At 42.3% G+C, this 19,814-nt stretch overlaps 2 protein-coding genes across 6 annotated transcripts in view; one reads left to right on the forward strand and one right to left on the reverse strand.

The window, feature by feature from the left end:
- HACD4 (3-hydroxyacyl-CoA dehydratase 4) overlaps window positions 1-9,230 on the forward strand; it is a 47,282-nt gene extending 38,052 nt beyond the window's left edge. For all 3 annotated transcript variants that reach the window (XM_029052854.1, XM_039910445.1, XM_039910444.1), the window contains 3 exons: window positions 3,664-3,771; window positions 8,579-8,668; window positions 9,055-9,230. In XM_029052854.1, coding sequence (XP_028908687.1) covers window positions 3,664-3,771; window positions 8,579-8,668; window positions 9,055-9,113 — 257 coding nt within the window. In that variant the 3' untranslated portion in view covers window positions 9,114-9,230. The remainder of the gene's footprint in view (window positions 1-3,663; window positions 3,772-8,578; window positions 8,669-9,054) is intronic.
- FOCAD (focadhesin) overlaps window positions 1-19,814 on the reverse strand; it is a 194,538-nt gene that overhangs the window by 485 nt on the left and 174,239 nt on the right. For all 3 annotated transcript variants that reach the window (XM_029052840.2, XM_029052841.2, XM_029052842.2), the window contains 8 exons: window positions 14,922-15,050; window positions 14,173-14,288; window positions 11,871-12,131; window positions 9,706-9,795; window positions 9,225-9,402; window positions 6,521-6,618; window positions 3,741-4,001; window positions 1,236-1,311 (listed from right to left, as the gene is read on the reverse strand). In XM_029052840.2, coding sequence (XP_028908673.1) covers window positions 1,236-1,311; window positions 3,741-4,001; window positions 6,521-6,618; window positions 9,225-9,402; window positions 9,706-9,795; window positions 11,871-12,131; window positions 14,173-14,288; window positions 14,922-15,050 — 1,209 coding nt within the window. The remainder of the gene's footprint in view (window positions 1-1,235; window positions 1,312-3,740; window positions 4,002-6,520; window positions 6,619-9,224; window positions 9,403-9,705; window positions 9,796-11,870; window positions 12,132-14,172; window positions 14,289-14,921; window positions 15,051-19,814) is intronic.

Consider the following 19,814-nt stretch of genomic DNA (forward strand, 5'->3'; position numbering starts at 1 on the left):
AAGCACTCAGGAGAGTGCAACTGAATTAGTGGCTGTGGTCCCTGCCTTCAAAGACCTTACATTTGAGTGGTAGAGACAGCCACTAAAATAAATTACAGGTAGGTGAAAGCTAGAGTTTAAAGATATATACATATGTGCTATGGGATCAAGGTATGTGGGGGAACCCAAGTGCTTAGGTGATGCAGAGGTGTGAAAGTTGCAGTAGAGGGGGAAATAGGGTGGGGAGATAGATGGATCAGGGAAGGCTTCATGGAAGTAATGTAATTTCAGAAGAGCTTGGAAGATAGGGAGAGTAGAGGACGGTTGGATGTGAAAGGGGAAGGAGTTCTAGGCCGAAGGAAGGGTGCGAGCAATACAGGTTGCCATCGAGAGACGAGAATGAGGCACAGTGAGCAGGTTGGCAAGAGAAACAGCAAGTGAGCTAACTGGGGTGGAGTGGGAGAGGATGGGGAAGAATTGTTTATTCCAAGCACTTAGTACAGTGCTCTGCACAGAGTAACCGTTCAATAAATATTATTGAATGAATGAACTTTGCTCTTCTAGACTGTAAACTCACTGTGGTCAGGGAACCTATCTATCAACTCTGCTGTATTATCTGCGGTTTCTAAGCAGAAAAATAATCCTGTAGATTATCTTTAGCCCTAACTCTGGTTCTCAACCTCTATGAGTTGGATTTTTCCTTAACCTATCTCTGACCAAAACATCACCTGCCACTCTAGCCTCCAGCATATGGCTCAGAGATCTGGAGGTGGTCAGATTTTAGAATTGCATTGTTATTTGGATCTTTTGTCCATTCCAGTCAGTGGTATCAGCCTTGATGATTTCGTCAAGGCTCCTTGTTCCAAATTCCCATCCCTTTCCCTGCCTGAAACGCCGAGGGGACCCAAGTCACCAGTTTCATCCTCACAATGTGTCTCTTCTGTTGACACAGTGGCCCCCCCACCCTTCACCTCCGCACATCACTGAGCTGGCACTCATGATGATTACAGGCTCTTCAGAAATGAGCTTTGTGTAGACTCCATTACCGCAGATAACGAAGGTGTATAATAGGCAGAGAGCCCCTTTTAAACCTGCATTCCTGGATCAAAAAGGTACACTGTATAAATGCCAAACATGGAAACACAAGAAGAATCCTTCCCTACTGCACAGTGAACGTGAGTTCTTCCAGCCGTATTCCATCTTTCACAATCTCATATTTTCCTAGTGGGTTGTAGAGAAAGCAGAAATAAAATTACCTTTCAAAATATCTCTGGTACTTGCTGAGAGTGCTTCTTTAGGGCTTTCCAAGATATTGAATAGCCAATCAATGAACTAAAATGAAAATGAAAAATATCAGTGAAAATGCTTTCTGCATTATATCCCAAACATTTTTGGCCGAACTGTCCCGACAATTTGCATTTTTACAACATTAAGAAATTTCAGACAGGTCTTACAGCAATCTGGAAATTAAGGTAGAAAATTGAGCACTGTCAGAGTGCTGCAGGTGGGAGAATTTTTTTTTAAATGGATTTGTTAAGCACTTACTATGTGCCAGGCACTGTACTATGAGCTGGGGTAGATACAAGCTAATCAGGTTGGACATAGTCCATGTCCCACAAGGAGCTCACCGTCTAAATCCCCATTTTTCATATATGAGGTAACTGAGGCACAGAGAAGTAAAGTGACTTGCCCAAGGTCACATGGCAGACAATTGGCAGAGCCAGGATTAAAAGCCAGGTCCTTCTAACTCCCAGGCCCGTGTTCCATCAACTATGCCATTTTGCTTTCCATATGAGAAATGTTCTTCTCATCTGAGAGAATGTTCCTCAAATCAAAGTGCTGATTTTGGCTCATGAGTGTCCAGTGATCATCTTTACTACTGGTAAATGAAATCCTCCAGGGGTCTCCCCTCCACCACAATCTTTTTTTTTTTTTTTTGTAAATTAAGGCCAGAAAGAAAATTAGAGCAGAGGACTAAAGTCTCAAGCCAATTTGTGAGTGTGAGGTACAAGGACTTCTCACATATAACAGCTCTCACAGTCCAAATCCTGGATTTGGTCGCTAATTATAAGGTCAGCATAGGTACTTGCCATCTTTTTCCAATTGATCAGGTGAATTCAATCTGCCAAAATTAGGTGGCCCTACTTACTGGATTGTGAGGGAACGGCATTCCTTGGTCACGTGACGAGTCCTATAAAAGCCTAGGATATCCACGGGTACTTAGAGCCTTTGTACATAGGAAAGTCTTACCTTACATGTGCAAGCAGATAAAAAAAAAAGGGACACATCCTTATAGCCTATTGCTCCCCACAAATCGTCCCTCTTGACTGTGAGCTCATGGTGGGCAGGGAATGTGTCTGTTCATTGTTGCACTGTACTCTCCCAAGCATTTAGTACAGTGCTCTGCATACAGACTACAGTCTGTATGCACACAGTAAACACTTAATAAATATGACTGAATCAAATGAATGACTCAATACCTGTGCCTGCCTGCTCTCCAATGTGGCTGAGTGAAGCAATTGGTAATTTCCTCCTTCCCTCCCACCACTCAGGATGCCTGCTCCCACCATATTCTGTGAGCACCAGGCCGTGGGTATTAAAGCTGAAGCTGAGCACCCTCTGCCTCTCTCCACGGCAGCCGAGAAAATCTACCAGGAACCCTGCTGCCTTCCCTCTGGGCCACCCAGAGCCCCTGCTCTTGACATGCTCTGTGTGCGCTGAGAAGGAAGGATAAAAGCTGCTGCTGCTGCACATTCACAATGCCCCACTTCACTGACTCCACCCCATCCTGCTTGCCACCATCCAGGGAGGAAAGAAAAAAGCACCCGCAGCATGGCGTAGTGGATAGAGCATAGACCTGGGAGCCTGGGGTCTAATCCCTGCTCCGCCACATGTCTGCTGTGTGACCTTAGGCAAGTCACTTTACTTCTCTGGGCCACAGTCACCTCATCTGTAACATGAGGATTGAGACCGTGAGGCCGACGTGGGACAGGGACTGCATCCTACCCATTTTGCTTGTATCCACTTCAGTGCTTGACACATTGTAAGTGCTTAACAAATACCACAATAATTATTATGATTATTATAAAACCTCGGGAAGACTGGAGGTTGCTGTAGCGATAACTGGGGCTGCATAGGTGCCTTGGACCATGAGCTATGAGGAGCCTGAAATTCTGCTCTTCTTGCCACAACAGCCTGCTAATTTTTTGTTAATTTTGTGTATTTGTCTTTTATGCTGTTTTAGTGTTTTATAGTTTCAATGTTCCTGATGTATCTGTCTCCAGTCCCCTATATCTCCTCCTCACCTCCAACACCCAATTTACATTCTGAGATTGTGAGCCACTTGAGGGCCAGAGATTGTGTCTAATTCCCACCCAGGTACTCTTTCCCAGTGCTTAGTACAGTGGGCTGCATGTAGTAAGTGCTTAATAAATATTATTACTATTAATACTACTACTATTACTGCTCCTTCATTATTAGATTGTAAACTATTCAAAGACAGGGAGCAAGTCTTTTTTTATTATGTACTCCCAAGGACCTAGTACAGTGCTCTGTATATTGATGCTCAATAAATATTGATAATGATGTTTCTATTCCATTCTTACTATTTTTGAAAATGAGTGGCAGAAATAGGAGTCTATTTTTAAACTTTTCTATCTAAATTTTGATTATCCAAATATTCAGAAGCCAAGATTCCATATTATCCAAGGGGGAAAGAAGATCATGGTTCTCATACTGGAGCAGGTGATGTGCAACTTTACCTTTGGTGTGTGCTCTTTCCACGGCTCTTTGGTAAGTAAAAGGTGCATACTGTTGGGAAGGAGGGTGAGAGTCTCTTTCAAAGTGAGCCTGTTGAGTGGACTGTGGCCAAGATAGTTGGGAGAACATGCTGCGAAGCTGCTTTCCCCATGTTCCTTATGCCAAGATAACCAACTAGCACTGAAGCCAAGGAGAAGTGGAGTAGCATGGTCACCCCAGGCAACCACCAAAGCTGCAAAGATCTGGAACAGGAAGTCAACAGCCTAAACAGGAAACAGAAACGAGTTTAGTCACACATTTCGGGCAACTGTGCGTATGCATTACATTTTTGTGTACATAGATAATACCCACCTCCAGGGAAGTGATCAAAGTGAACAGTGACCTGGGTTTTCACAGCTCACTCAAAGAAGGTTTAGATGTACTCTAAAAGTCTTTTTAAGATTTAAAAGGAGGGAGCAATTTCCTTTTGAAGAAGGAAAATGGAGTCACTGGCCTCAGTGAAGCACTGCTAAATAAAACACTTTTCAACACAGACTCATTACACTATCCAAAAGTTTGAAGAAGAATTAATTACTACTCTGTGCCTCAGTCCATGTCCCACAGTCATAATCCCTGTTTTACAGATGAGGTAACTGAGGCAAAGAGTAGTGAAGTGACTTGTCCAAGGTCACACAGCACACAAGTGGTAGAGCTGGGATTAGAACCATTCAGATCCGTGCTCTATCCATTAGGCATCACTGCTTCTATTTGGGAGAAGAGAGAGACAGACAGAGAGATAAACAGGAAGCCCAAGAAAGAAAACAAAGTTCTCTGATTTTGATTTGACTAGACTTAATAGCAGACATGCAAGTCCTTACTCTGAAGCACTGGGTCATTGAGTCAACAGGTAGCTGCAGGAATCTTGAGAACAAGATCAAGGGTTTGGGGGGCTGTGTCCTTAAAGTCTGATTTTTCACATAAAAAAATACATTTTGGAGAAGTGTTTGAGAACAATACTTAAAATGTAGGGAGGAGATGAGAGGTTGGTAGTATAATTTCTTATCCCTGATTTATCTCCTTACATCATCTTCCAACTCCCTTACATGTGTTCTGTCCCATGCCTAATATCTTTGGGAATTTCTGCTGCTGAGTAGGTCTGAACAGTGAACTTCTGTCCTATCTTCCAACACCCCTGCTAAAGAGATGGAATTTCAGCCATCAAACCCATCACCCACAACTCCTCCTTAGACCCCGAGTCCCATGCGGGACAGGGACTGTCTCTACCCTGATGATCTTGTATCTACCCCGGTGCTTAAAATCGTACTGGACATATATTAAGCACATAACAAATACAATAATAACAAGGATAATAAGAGCTAGAAAGGGCAGGATTTTGCAGGGGCCTAGACCATTTACCAAGAGCACAGCAGGCCCACGTGCTGATGATTAGCTTGCTTATTTTCCTTTAGCAGTCCTTTCAAATGGTTTTCCAACACTTTTCATATTTTCTTGCTTGAGACTTTAAGGTAAGAGCCATATTGATCTGACTGGAACTTACTCACGCTGCATCTGCCCACTGACCTTGAGTAAGTCACAACCTTTTTAGACCTCAATTTCCTCATCTATAAAATGTGGATAAGATAGAGCGTGAACCCCGTGTGGGGACAGGGACTGTGTCTGATCTAATATCTACCCCTACTAGAGAAGCAGCGTGGCTCACTGGAAAGAGCACGGGCTTTGGAGTGAGAGGTCATGGGTTCGAACCCCGGCTCTGCCACTTGCCAGCTGTGTGACTTTGGGCAAGTCACTTAACTTCTCGGTGCCTCAGTAACCCTCATCTGTAAAATGGGGATTAAGACTGTGAGCCCCACGTGGGACAACCTGATTCCCTTGTGTCTACTCCAGCGCTTAGAACAGTGCTCGGCACATAGTAAGCGCTTAACAAATACCAACATTATTATTATGTAGCACCTAGTAAGCATTTAATAAATGCCATAATTGTTACCTGACCAATACATATATGTGTGTTTGTGTGTGTATATATAGTGTGCCTTGGTGAATTTATGTCTTCTGAAATTGTACTAAGGGAGCTTTTACTGTTCTCTACTTCAAAGTTAACCACATTGAACACTTCTTTTCTCCTCCTATTTCTTAGACTGTGAGCCCTGTGTCCAATCTGATTAGCTTGTATCTACCCCAGCAACCAGCAGAGTGCTGGGCATATAGTAAGCACTTAATTCCATTATTATTATTCTAGGGCTTGTTCTTTATCCAGTAGATCTTTAGACAGAAAGGTCAGACCAGTGATAGAATCCACTCTCAGTAATTTCAATTCTCTCTCAAAGTACACACACATGAAACCTGAGCATAGGTTCAACTGCTTTCTCAGGCCACTTGATTTTCACTTTCCCATTAAACAGGACCCAGTGAAACTTGTCAAAATGAAAAGACACTTTTATTTGGCAGTGTAACAGGGGATGAGGGGTGAGAAAATTGTCTTAATTTTTGGCCATAGACATTAATAATCATTAAGTTGCATAAACTAAAATATAGTTCCCATTGTCATTTGGGTCCTGCTTGCCTAAAATAGGAACCAAAACTTCCTAGCTTTAAGAATTTTCAAAACTGATTTGAATTATTGGGCATATAGCTATTTTTCTTTAAGGCAGCAAAATTATGGCTTTATTTCAATAAATCAAAATAGGAAGGCAGAAAATAAAACCCTGAGGTATGACATGTTCTTTGATGGAGTACAAATGCAAGCCCTCAAATGGTAAACTACAATTACTTCTCCAGATTGTACCTTTTCAAGAGTCACATTCTGAACAGGTTTTGACTGGTAAGCAACACTTCTAATAATCCCCATTAGTTCCAGCATCCACTCCAATCTCTTCAACACTCCTGAAAAGACAAGGAAGTTTACTTACACCAATAACAGAACAACTACTTTCCTTTGAAAAATTAGATCAGTTGTAGCCACCTAAGAAAACATGTGATTAGAATTCTGTCAAACAATTCACACACTTGATGGTACCCTGTGACTGCATGTGGTGGATAGGGATCTCCTTTAGCTCCTCTTCTGGCCAAAATAGCCCCCAGAACCACTGTAGAAGGGTTTGGATGCCTGACAGTGCCCATAAGTTCCCCACTTTTTCCTTTCCAGAAATAGGTGAGAACTGGGAATCTCTACCTAGCAAATCTCAATCCCCAACCCCTTGGTGTTCAGAAAAACACCCCTGAACAGCCAGGCTATCAATTGGGAGCTTGAAGGTGTCCTTTCAACCACACCTTTCCTCAGCTTCCCAGACAAAAGCATTCCTCTACCATCCAGGAGCTACCCAAGCCATACTTTCAAACACAGACATGCAAGTTAGACCTCTAAGTAGGTTTTTAACAGAAGAATAGAAAATATTTTAATGAGTCAATTAGGTAAGAGGTATATAAGAACTCAACCTGAAAAATGCTTTTTCCTGTCCTCTAGACTGTAAGCTCATTGTGGACAGGGAATTGTGTCTGTTATATTGCTATACTGTACTCTTCCAAGTGTTTAGTACAGTGCTCTGCACAGAGTAAGCACTCAATAAACATGACTGACTGACTGACTCCAACATGTTCCCCTCCCCAGAACGCTTTCCACTATCCTGGTGCTTATGTTCCTCTAGTCCAACTCCTCAGCCTCTCAGGGAATCACGGTTTTCAAGTTCACTCACTACAGATCCTTCTCCCCCGATTTTCAAATGCCAGGGTGAAACTGCTGCTGATCTATATGACCATCTTCCCTGACTCTCAGGCGGGAGCGTCGCTCTCCAGAGAGCTTAGCCGCTGGACCTCAACCCAGAGAACTGTTTCTCCTGTGTCCTGTCCTAAGGGTTGCTAGGTCCAATTAACTTAAAATTGTTATGGGGCCTCATCTCGCCAATAAACTAACCTCCTCTTCTTGTCTAGATGGAAAGCTCCTTGTGGGCAGGGAACATGGCTATCATCTCTGTTATATTGCACTCTCCCAAGTGCTTAGTACAGCGCTCTGCATTTGGTAAGCGCTCAATTAATATGACTGACTGAGAGCTAAGCATCTTGTGGCCCTGGTTCGGCTCCTGGTATGGGAAGCCTTGCTATTGCCCCACAGCACTTTCGTACATAAGTGTAATTTCTTTATAATAAAAATAATAATGAGGGTATTTGTTAAGGGCTTACTATGTGCCAAGCACTGTTCTAAGTGCTGGGGTAGATACAAGGTAATCAGTTTGTCCCACGTGGGGCTCACAGTCTTAATCCTCATTTTACAGATGAGGTAACTGAGGCACAAAGATGTTACGTGATTGCCCAAATACACACAGTTGATAAGTGGTGGAGCCAGGATTAGAATCCATGACCTCTGACTTTCAAGCCTGTGCTCTTTCCACTAAGCCACGCTGCTTCTCTATAATTATATTATTATTACTTATAATTATATTAATGTCTGTCTCTCCCCTCTAGACTGTAAGCTCATTGTGGGCTGGGAATGTGTACGTTTACTGATATGCTGTACTCTCCCAAGCGCTTAGTACAGTGCTTTGCACAGAGTAAGTGCTCAATAAATACGAATGAATTAATTAATTAATTAATTAATATTTGAAGCTGATTAGCTTTTCTTGGGGAGTGGGTCCTCAGGACTGAATTTCTAACTGCTCTAGCAATTTCTGAGATTATTCCCCCCTCCGCCTCTTATATGTAAGGCTAGCCTGAGTGACCATCACAAGGCACCAAAAGATACTTCCCCCATACTAACAAGCTATTTTGCTGTCAATGGATGACTGATTGAAGGATGACTGGGCTCACTTCTGTTTTCTAATCAATTTTTTCAATCACCTTTACACTAAAGAAGAAATGAAGCTACTGGCCTCTCTGCAAGACGGTACAAGTCTAAGAAAAAATTGTGGCCATTTGCCCCTAACTTTGACTCCTGGATCAGGTAACTTTTTTTTTTTTTAAATAATATCAATTTATAACCAAAGCAGTACAGGTATTATATTCCACATACTTTTAAATATTTCCACCTCCAGGAAATTAATACTGCCATATTGGCATAGTGATCTGGTTTTAAAGGCAATAACTTCAAACAGAAAATATAATTTAATTGGACCTTCCATGCCCCTTCGCTTGCTAAAATGCTCATCATTTTCTGTTTACAAAGATTAGATGTGATCATAACCTTGAAAGGCTGAAAATTAGCAGTAGGTCTGACAGAGAAAGCACTCAGCAAATGTTCCAAAACACAAAAAACCTCATCTCCAGCAAATAAAAATTTGTCATTAACAGAAGTGGCTTTCATTTCAATTGGTTGTGCTTCTCATTTAGGGCAAAGAAATCTACCCAAGACACTGCACAAAGCAAGCCAGAACACCTCAAATGCATGAGGAGAACTAATCAAGTCTCTAATGCAATGTTTGAAATGGGATGTTTGAAGCCCGAAAATGGCAATCAAATAAACCCAGAAGGAGAAGACGGACATGCCAATGGTCTCTTACCTGTATTTGGATGGCTTACAATTCGTGCATGGTAGAAACTGTGCAATATCATCCAGGCAACTGTTTCTCTCTGGTCACACTCAAGAACAGCATCAATTACGTTATTCAAAGACATCAAGGAAAATCGACCTTGAGAGATTAAATATACTCGGACAAAGACAGTCTTCTCTATGTTGCTCTAAAAAAGGCAAATTATTCAGACACTATTAAATTGGCTTAAGTGACTCCCTGTGCTTACAGGGCCAAGCTAAATCCAGATAAAATTAAAACGAAGGTCGATTTCTATTTCACTGCTAGATCTATACATCTGTTTGGGTGTTATATTTAGCTGTCAATTATAGCTGGAAAATCCTGAAGAGAGCTCTACTCTTAGACTTGTGGCCCAAACCAAAGAGGCAATACCATCCTGCCTCCATCATACTGAATATTTACCAAAGGAGCAAAAATGGAATCATGAAAATCAAGGCTCAGAAATCATTACCTCGGTAATCCGGAAAATCCGATTAATCTCAGCGTCGGTCATTTCGGCAAGGCATTTTGCTATCATGACATACAGGTCTACTTCATTTCTCTAGTAAGGAAAAAGACCAAGCACATAAAAATTTGGTTTGGTACCAAGATGGCTAGCTTATTTCTGCTTTAAAGCAATAACAACCCCATGACATTCCTCAGTTCCTGTGAACAGAGACCAGATTTTTCAGCATTACGAAGTGGTCTGTCTCCTTCCACCCACCTGCAGCAATCACTTTTCTTAAGAATTGATCTGATCATGTCGCTCTACTTATCCAAAATTCACTGTGGCTGCCTGTTCGCTCATATCAAACGGAAACTTTCTACCACAGGCTTCAATATACACTTAACTGAGATGTTCTACTTACTTTGCCTTACCTCATCCTACCCCTTTATCAAATGTCTACTAAGAAAAAAACCCCAAAAACTCATATGCAGTCTTTCCAGAATAAATACTCCCCAATCTCCCATTTATGGAAATTTTTTAATGACTATGTCTATCATTTGTACTCTTACCCTGCATTCCTTTTTGTTTTCTTTATGCCCATGGCACATTATATTGCAAACACCTGAAGGGCAGAGGCCATAACTTAGAAATACTTTGATCACAACACTGTACCACTGCACTAGCTTCTGGATGGAACTATAAAGGTGCTCAGCAAATACTACTGTTGGGGATGAGTATGATATAAATTCTTATTTACTGTTCATTGCTTTCCTATTGCACAGCCATAACTAAAAATATTCAGGTAATTTGAAGATGGAAAAATCCATTTCTATTAATTTGGGCAATTTTAACAATTTATGCTAAGTGTAACATTTATCATCTCAGAAAAACAGTGAAAAAGGAGTTGTTCCACCTTATTAGGTGATTTCATTTTACCAGCAAAGTACACAGCACATTCCTTGAACTACAGTCTGAAAGTCTCCATAACAATATAGTTTAAAGTTCATGTGCTGATGTGGTGAGAGGAAGCAAGGCCTGGTGGAAAAAGTATGGAAGTAGAAATCGGGAGATCAGAACTCTAATTCCAGATCTGCTACTCACCTACTGTCATTCATTCAATCGGATTTATTGAGCGCTTACTGTGTGCAGAGCACTGTACTAAGTGCTTGGGAAGTACAATTCGGCAACAGATAGAGACAATACCTACCCAACAACGGGCTCACAGTCTAGAAGGGGGAGACAGACAACAAAACAAAACAAGTAGACAGGCATCAAGAACATCAAAATAGATCAATAGAATTATAGATACATACACATCATTAATAAAATAGAGTAATAAATATGTACAAATATACACAAGTGCTGTGGGGCAGGGAAGGGGGTAGAGCAGAAGGAGGGGGTAGAGGCAATGGGGAGGGGAGGGAGGAGCAGAGGAAAAGGGGGGCTCAGTGCGGGAAGGCCTCCTGGAGGAGGTGAGCGTTCAGTAGGGCTTTGAAGAGGGGAAGAGAGCTAGTTTGGCAGATGTGAGGAGGAAGGGCATTCCAGGCCAGAGGTATGACGTGGGCCAGGAGTCGACGGCGGGGCAGGAGAGAACGAGGCACAGTGAGAACGTTAGCGGCAGAGGAGCGGAGCGTGCGGGCTGGACTGTAGAAGGAGAGAAGGGAGGTGAGGTAGGAGGGGGCAAGGGGATGGAGAGCTTTGAAGCCAATAGTGAGGAGTTTTTGCTTCATGGGAAGGTTGATAGGCAACCACTGGAGATTTTTGAGGAGGGGAGTGACATGCCCATAGAGTTTTTGTAGAAAGATAATCCAGGCAGCAGAGTTAAATATAGACTGAAGCAGGGCGAGACAGGAGGATGGGAGATTAGAAAGGAAGCTAATGCAGTCATCTAGACGGGATATGATGAGCGATTGTACCAACAAGGTAGCGGTTTGGATGGAGAGGAAAGGGCGGATCTTGGCGATGTTGTGAAGGTGAGACCAGCAGGTTCTGGTGACGGATTGGAAAATGAAAAGTTGGCACCGGTGCCACACCCATATCCAGTAAGTACACTACTGTTGAGTGAGACACACATCCTCAGTACCAATTACTGGGCTTTTTGCTGGGAAGCCAGGTGTGGTCTGTGATTATAAAACAGAATACCTCTGAAGCACAAACCAGAAATGAATGGCAGCATTTTTCTTTCTTACCTGAATCTTATTTGGCAAAATGTCAAATATTTTCTCAGCAGCCTGGCACAGAGGATTCCAGAGGTGCTGTGCTGGGTTGGGAATCTTCATTGCCTGGCTAAGTCCTTCTAAGCTCTCCTGGCACAGCTCAGGATTTTGGTCACGGTTCTTGGCTTCAAAATGTTGCACAATAAACACTTTGGTGAAAACCTGCAGCTGCTCCACTGAGACATATTTCATCCACAGTGACAAAGAACCAAAAAGGTATTTTCTGGATTTCACCTGAGAGCAAAAGGGACACTCAAAATTTCATCAGGAATAGCGGAGACCTGAGAATTCAAGACCCACAAAATATATTATCCCCCACTGATACCCCACCCTGGGTTCAGCTAACAATTTTTCTGGATTGTTGCTTTCTCTACCTCAGCTTAAACTTCTGATAAGCAACCCTCTTTGGGTTTATTTTCCCCACCTTCATGGTTCAGTCATTCAGTGACATAACTAAGTATGGAGGCAGCTGGTACCACGTTTTAGAGACAGTTCAGGCATCTTATGTGGTGCCATATCAGCTGAATGTCATTCAGTTCTAATAATGTTTTGGAGGGAAACCTCCCCCTGGCCCCCAGCCAAAAAAACTCTTAGTTAAAGAATCCACAGTTTGCCTTGCAGAATGCAAAGAGCTCTTTCCCATACAGCATTTACTATAAAGAAAAAGGCTCTAGAGGGAGATTAATTTCAGTAAAACCTTTATTTGAAACACAAGGGGCACCCCTCTCCCCAAAATCAAAAGTCGAATTAGCTGGGCTCAGATTATTTGATAATTAAAAATCAATGCCATTAGCTAGAGAATACAAATTTCTTTGAGTTAATTGATATTAGTTTAACAGTTAATTGTAACTGAAATGTTATTGTACCTGGGAGGCCTTTCCCAATTAATCTCTAATCTCCCTGGTTTATATCACCCTGAATGCCACTTCAGCTCTTCTGCACCACCTAATCACTTTAAGAACTCACAGCCTCCCCTTTTCCTTCTTCCTCCTAATTGTAATTTATTTTAGGGCCTGTCTCCCTGGATAGACTTAAGCTCCTTGAGGGCAGGAATCTAGCTTACAAATTCTACTGGACTTGGCCAAGTGCTTAGTACAGTGCTCTGCACATAGAAGGGGCTTAATGAATATTACCCTTCCAATTTGAAAACTTTTGGTGAAATAAATTAAAAATAGAACTGAAAGTTGCTCTATTCTCTTCCTGTACATCTAAGTTGGGTTGATGCTTGCTAATGATCCAAAACTAAGCATTAACCTCCAAAAATCCCATCCACCTGAAATATCTTGAGAATTCCTGTCAAAGTGTATTTTGAGGACCAAGTGAAGTGCATAATTTGCATATGGACCACAGCCTCAGACCAGGTTTACTCGGACAAAGTGAAAAGGAAACTTGACAATTATCTGGCTCATCTGGCCATCCAACTAGATAATTCAAGTTAAAAAAACTTATTCGGAGACCTAAATGACCTAGAATAGCTACTGAATCCAAAAAATTTGGCAAGTGTATAATTGTCAACCTTCCACTTCAATGTCTACTTTACAGACACAGCTGGCAAGAAGGAGTGTGGCCTAGTGGAATCAGAAGGACCTGGGTTCTAATTCTGGCTCCACCATTTGTCTGTTGTGTGAGGTTGAACAAGTCACTCAACTTCTCTTTGCCTCAATTACCTCATCTGTAAATTGGGATTAAGACTGTGAGCCCTATGTGGGACGTGGACTGTGTTCAACCTGATTATCTTGTATCTACCCCACCATTCAGTACAGTGACTAAAACATACTAAATGCTTAACAAATACCATTAAAAAACAAAAAACAAACAAAAAACCAAAAACAGATTAAATTTCTCAGCTCAACTGTGAAATGAATGCCCACCAGGTGATACAGAGCCACTCCTTAGAAGTTAAGCATGCTAGATCTGATCACTGTCAATTAAGAAAGCCTGTGGTTAGAGGACATGAAGCACTTCTATTTCCCAGTTTGCTTGAGAGCATGTCAGATTATCCAAATACATTTTCAGAAAGACTTGGCTATCATCTGTCAACTCAGGGGACATGAGGGTGGAAATGGAAAAAGTATCCTCAAACACAATCACTGATCATTGGTTCCAGGGCTAAGTTAGGATGAAGAAGATGTTCCCAGATATTTCTGGAACAAAATAGATTCCATTCAATTTGGCATCAGAGATATGGTGGAAATCTTGACTGTAGGTTCCATCTGTCTCCCCTCAAAGCCACTAGAATCCTCTAGAATCCCAACCCTTTGGATTTACTACGTACACTCAGGCTGTAAACGAGAGGTGGTATGACCCACATCCCCAACAGCATGGCGGCATTCTGGGATGACTGGGCCTGGGTCACCATAAGCTGGATGCACAGGAGCTGTACCTCTTCACCTAAAGGAGAAGACAACATAAATGTCACACAGGGGATCCTCTAATTTACTCTCAATCTGGAAGGTAATGGTTTTGGCTCACCATCCACATGAAAGCTTCATTGAACATGGCTGAGGGCCAGGGTTTTTGCCAGTTATTCTCACTGGGCTCAGATAACATGGGCATTTGAGTTACATATCCAAATCAGCATGGGCCTGGAGGGGACCAGGGCCACTTGATAATGAGTGCTCCTAAATCCTGTAATTATATTACATCAGTCTTGCACCCATATCTTTGAACCACAGAAGGACCTAGAAGAACCACTAACGCCATGTGCAGGGTGTCCCAAATTGATAAGGCGCTTCATCTGGGTCATGGGAGCCCACAGCAGACATAGCCTCTGGTCATCAATTCCATTTACTTCTTTAAATGCTCATGGCAGAGAAAGCTGGAATGAAAAGACTCATCTGAAAGAATATGGGTCAGTTCCCACTGGGTGCCTCTTTTGGGACCCTTAACACAGATTCTTACACAAAGACAACAATGCCACCCCTATTCAAGCAGGCAGCACTACCCCTGTTCCTGCTGGGACCCAGCCTACATGCTTCAACTAAATGCAACCCAGAGCTAAAGCCTAAGGACAGTGGACTTTACCAAAATTCAGCCTCAAAAGAGGGGAGAGAAGCGAAGCCCAGTTCACTGGAGGATACTGGTAGCTTTTTCCAACGGTTACTATGGGTTTCATCACTGTTTTCACACAGGAAGCGGGGACAGATTCAGGACCTGCAACACAGCAAATAATAAATCATCACTGTAGAATAATGAGTACTAACAACAAAAAGAAAAGGACATAAGTAGTCAAATTGGCATAGGGATGCTTACATTAGCTTTGAAAAATGAATAAACATGATTGAGTGAAGTTGCCCTTCCTAATATGACCCTCCACTCCTATATCACAACTATTGTAGATTCCGGACTTGGTGGGTAAAATGTTTTTGCTTTTCAAAATGCAAGCCTGATCACATCCACCAGGCATATATACTCTGTTGGTTGAACTTTATTACCCATCTATTTTAAGCAGACTCATTGGGGAGTGCAGGAAATGACATAATAGAGCTAAGTAATTGCTACTGTAAAAAGAAGGCACTTGGGCAAAACAATTAAATTCTCAAAATGAATCACTTTTTTTTTTTTTAACATGTAAAGCAGATGGTCCTTTCCAAACTTTGGCTGCAAACTGTAGGTGTGTGTATTTAATTTTGAAAGAAGAAAAAACCCTATTCACATTTCCATTTTAGAGGGCCTTTAGGCCTGTGAATCATGAAAGAAGAATGAGATGGCTGAACAAAGGCATATGGTATAGCACATATCTATGCACAGAATGAAGTAACTTCCATTTCAGCTCAGTGAGCCAATACAGAAATACAACCAAGAATTCATGAGACAATCTTCATACAGAAACACTCATTTCTCACAAGAAACTGTTTAAACTATTGATTTTCCCAGCTCTAATTTAAATCTCTAGGACAGGTTATGCAGATTCTGAGGACTGAGCCTCTAGACCATGGAAACATGGTAATATAGAGTTGAGCCAGTAGAACTTTTCTCACCAGCTTCCCACCCTCAACTAACCCATGCTATTGTCCCAACAGTGAAACCCTCTTCGGCTCAGCACCAATGTGGCAACTAACTTGCCAAACTTGAGAAAAATCAAATGCAGCTCAAGTATATCATCAACAGATGTTGTGGCATATGCTGTCAGCTGTGTCCAGCTAATCAACAGAATTTAGGGAGCCCCTATTGAGTGCAGAGCACTAAGGGCTAGGGAGAATAAAATGGGATTAGTAGAGATATTCCTGGCCTTAAGGATCTTACATTCTAGTGGAGGAGACACACTAAAGTAAATTATAGGTAGGTTAAAGTAACAGAGTGCAAAAATATGCAAAGAGCTTAAGGTGGTGGTGTGAGTATCCATGTTGGGAAGTGCTGATGTGGCACTTTGGGATACAAGCTGGGAGACTAGAGAGAAGAGGAGACTGATGATGATGCCAAAGGTGAGGGGAAAGTTCCGTGAAGGTGAGGATTTGGAAGGGAAGATGGAGAGCTTAGTTTTGGACATATAGAGCTTGGTAGGCTGGTAGGACATCCAAGGATAAGATGTTCTTATCCTTATCAGATATTGATGTCCTTATCTTAGCCAGCCTCAATTACTGTATCAGCCTCCTCACTGACCTCCCAGCCGCCTGTCTCTCTCCACTCCAGTCCATACTTCACTCTGCTTCCCAGATCATTTTCCTTCAAAAGCGTTCAGAATATCTTTCTCCACTCCTCAAGAACCTCCCGTGGTTGCCTACCTATCTATGCATTCACTCCCTGTAACTGCTTTAGAATGAAATTGACAATTGGAAAGGAGAGTTCCAAATGTCCAGGTCATGATAATGTAGAAAATGTGTTAGGACTCACCATTTCAGTTATAATTTCAGGCCTAGGTGCAGACATGCCCCCTTTCCTTTTAATTATTCGCTGTCAGAGTCGCAATTTCTTTGGGTTTGGGTTTGGTTCTCAAAAGCATCTGGGGGAAAACCTACATCCTACCACCCAACACTACGGGAGTGAAGGCCTCCGTGACACAAGCTGGGATCCAAGCAGCATGTAGGCCAGGGTCCACAAACCAGAATGGACTAATGTACAGGTTTTGGGGGCTGCAGCCTCAGGCCCCGGGGTAAAGGGAAATCTCAGCCACCACCCAGAGACGTGCGACTCTAGTCGGCACCGCTTCAGAAGGCAATCGCCTTCCTTCTGACCCTAGTAACATTGCTGCCACTCGGGGCACTTGCCTGCTTCTCCCAACCCACAACATCCCAAGATTGAGCCCTTGGAATGAGGCAGGCTATGTCATGTAGTCTGCTATATCTAGCCGACCGCTGTTGGCTGCAGTGCCTGACTACTGAAAAGGGGTTCTGCACTTTGAGTAGCTCAATTACAGCTGGGGGTAGGGGACTGGAGGCCTGTGAGAGGAACTTGGATGTACTCTTGGAGTCGGCATTTGAGGTATGGCTTTGGGATCACTTCCCGCCTTCCACCCCAAGTGGGAACAGGGGCTGGTCTGGCAAACTTGACTTCTGCTTGAAGGGAATAATGTTGCCAGCTGAATGTGTGTGTGTCTGTGTGTTTCGCTAATTCACTCTCGCCCACATTTTCCTGGGCAGCCAATGGGTGCTCAATAAACACCATTACTACTATGACTCTTTGTAGGTCTGGCCTCTGCTTTAGATGATAAAATGCTCGTAGGCCAAACCCTGTTGGCACCCGTATCCACGTGGGGTTTTGCACCTTATATGCATTTGACAAATGTTAGGATTGAGAAGTTCTTGACATTTTTACACCTTGTTAGTGATCTGGAAAAAGGAGGGAATTTGCATCTTTGTCGCCAAATCATGCCTAACTGATCTGTTTTCGTCATGTATTCCTTTTAAAGCTAACCTAAAACATCACTTTGCTGAATTAGGCATCTTGACCACCTTGAATCCTTGCTCCCAATCCACCTGGAAAAAGTAGGTACGATTATGGTAGGCAGAACAATTAAGGAACCGGAAAGTCAAATTGAAGAGCTGAAAACTCCCACGCTCATTTGCCTGAACTGATTTAAATACTGCCCTGACTAAAGGGGTCAGGGGGTGGAGAAAGAAATGGGCTAAATGACCTCGCAAAGCCCCATGATTCTATGAACTGAACGGAGGTGTCCATGGTCTGATGCGCATGTCTGTTTTTGTATGTTAAAGAATTAATCGTATTTATTGAGCATTGTATTAAGCACTTGGAAGAGTACAATATAAGAAATAAATATAAATGCAATACAAAGAAAGCAAGAAGAGGGGCTGGGAGTGTCCTGTCAGAAGTAATCCCACGCTGGAACAAGACCTTTAGGTCTTTTTTGATCATTCTGATACACCAAAGATATGATTCCAAGATTTCAGAATCTTGGCTACTAATTCTATTGTACTCTCCCAAGCACTTAGCACAGTGCTGTTCACATAGTAAGTGCACAGTAAATACTACAGATTGATACCTGGCTAAGAATCAATGGAAGAGAAGCAGTAGAGCCCAGTGGACAGAACACGGGCCTGGGAGTCAGAAGGATGTGGGTTCTAATCCCAGCTCTGCCACTTGTCTGCTGTGTGACCTTGGGCAAGTCGCTGAATTTCCCTGTGCCTCAGTTACCTCATCTGCATAATGGGGATTAAGACTGTGGGCCCCATGTGAAACATGGACTGTGTCCAACCTGATTACCTTGTATCTACCCCAGAGTTTAGTACAGTAGTGTCTGGCACATAATAAGTGCTTAACAAATACCATAAAAAAAGAATGATTTATATATTTTTAAAATGGAGAAGTGTTTTCAAGACAGATCACCAAAACTGCCATCCTCCCTATCAGCAAACCCTTACTTTGACTCTAGGCATTTGGAGAGAAGGTCACTGCAGAAGGGGGTTTTAAAAATGCAAATGAGCTGGGCATGGGAGGAAAACTTCTTTACATGCACACCTCGCCATTGGCCCTACCATTTAGCTCTGCAGAACAGAGTTCGGTTTTGTTTTTTTAAATGGGCAGGCCAAATCCTGTGATGGAGAGGTCAGCCTCCCACGGCCCCCACTCTAGGGTCATCATTAGTAATGTGGAAGGCTGAATAGATTTTTGACTGAATCCAGTCAACAGGCCTTACAAGGCAGCAGCTCTTAGTCTCCACAAATGCAAAGACCTGATTAACATGGAATTTGATATTTTGTGTCAACTGTTTTAAAGAGGATTTCATAGGAACTGCACATGAGAAACACAGCATTAACTAAATATCACGTTTGTTATATAATATGTAGTTTAAAAAGGCATGAAAACAATTCTAATTGCAACAATGAGCAGGTTTACAGTACAAAAAACTCCCTATTTACTTGGGTTTTGAGTACTGACAAACAAAGCTGTCTATATTAGAAAAAAATTCAAAATGAATTTGTGGCAAAGTCTTCTCTGTCAATATGGGGATTTGGGCAGCAAAAATGTCGAGATTCCGACCACTGGGGAAATGAAAGTTTTCATACCAACAGCACAGGTTCAACACTAAAACAACAACTTATTTTCTTTAAACACCAAAGACATATTTTTCCACCTTTACTCTTGCTATTAATTTCAAAAGACCTCAGGTTCTTATTTCAGAAAATTACAACATCTTTGCCAAAAGAGTTGGAAGTTTTTAAACCTATATTAAGAAATGAAGTTAATGATAGCAATACCATTTTAAAATTGAATAAACACCAGCATCTCATGGATTATCAAGGCTGAAAAAAAATTCTAATGGGAGGCCATTGCTTTGGGGAGAGACATGAGGGCCTTTAGGTGGGGGATTAGGGGAGTTTGGGGAGAGGGCAACTGGCCCGGGATCACTTCAATCTAGGGGAAGAGCCTGGATTGTCCCCAAAGTTTGGGGGGGCAGGAATGGGCAGGTGTATCGCCTCTTGCTAGCCAAAAGGACCATGGCAGCAAAATAATTTTCAT

The sequence above is a fragment of the Ornithorhynchus anatinus genome, chromosome X2 (assembly GCF_004115215.2).
Source record: "Ornithorhynchus anatinus isolate Pmale09 chromosome X2, mOrnAna1.pri.v4, whole genome shotgun sequence".
Taxonomy (NCBI): Eukaryota; Metazoa; Chordata; class Mammalia; order Monotremata; family Ornithorhynchidae; genus Ornithorhynchus; species Ornithorhynchus anatinus.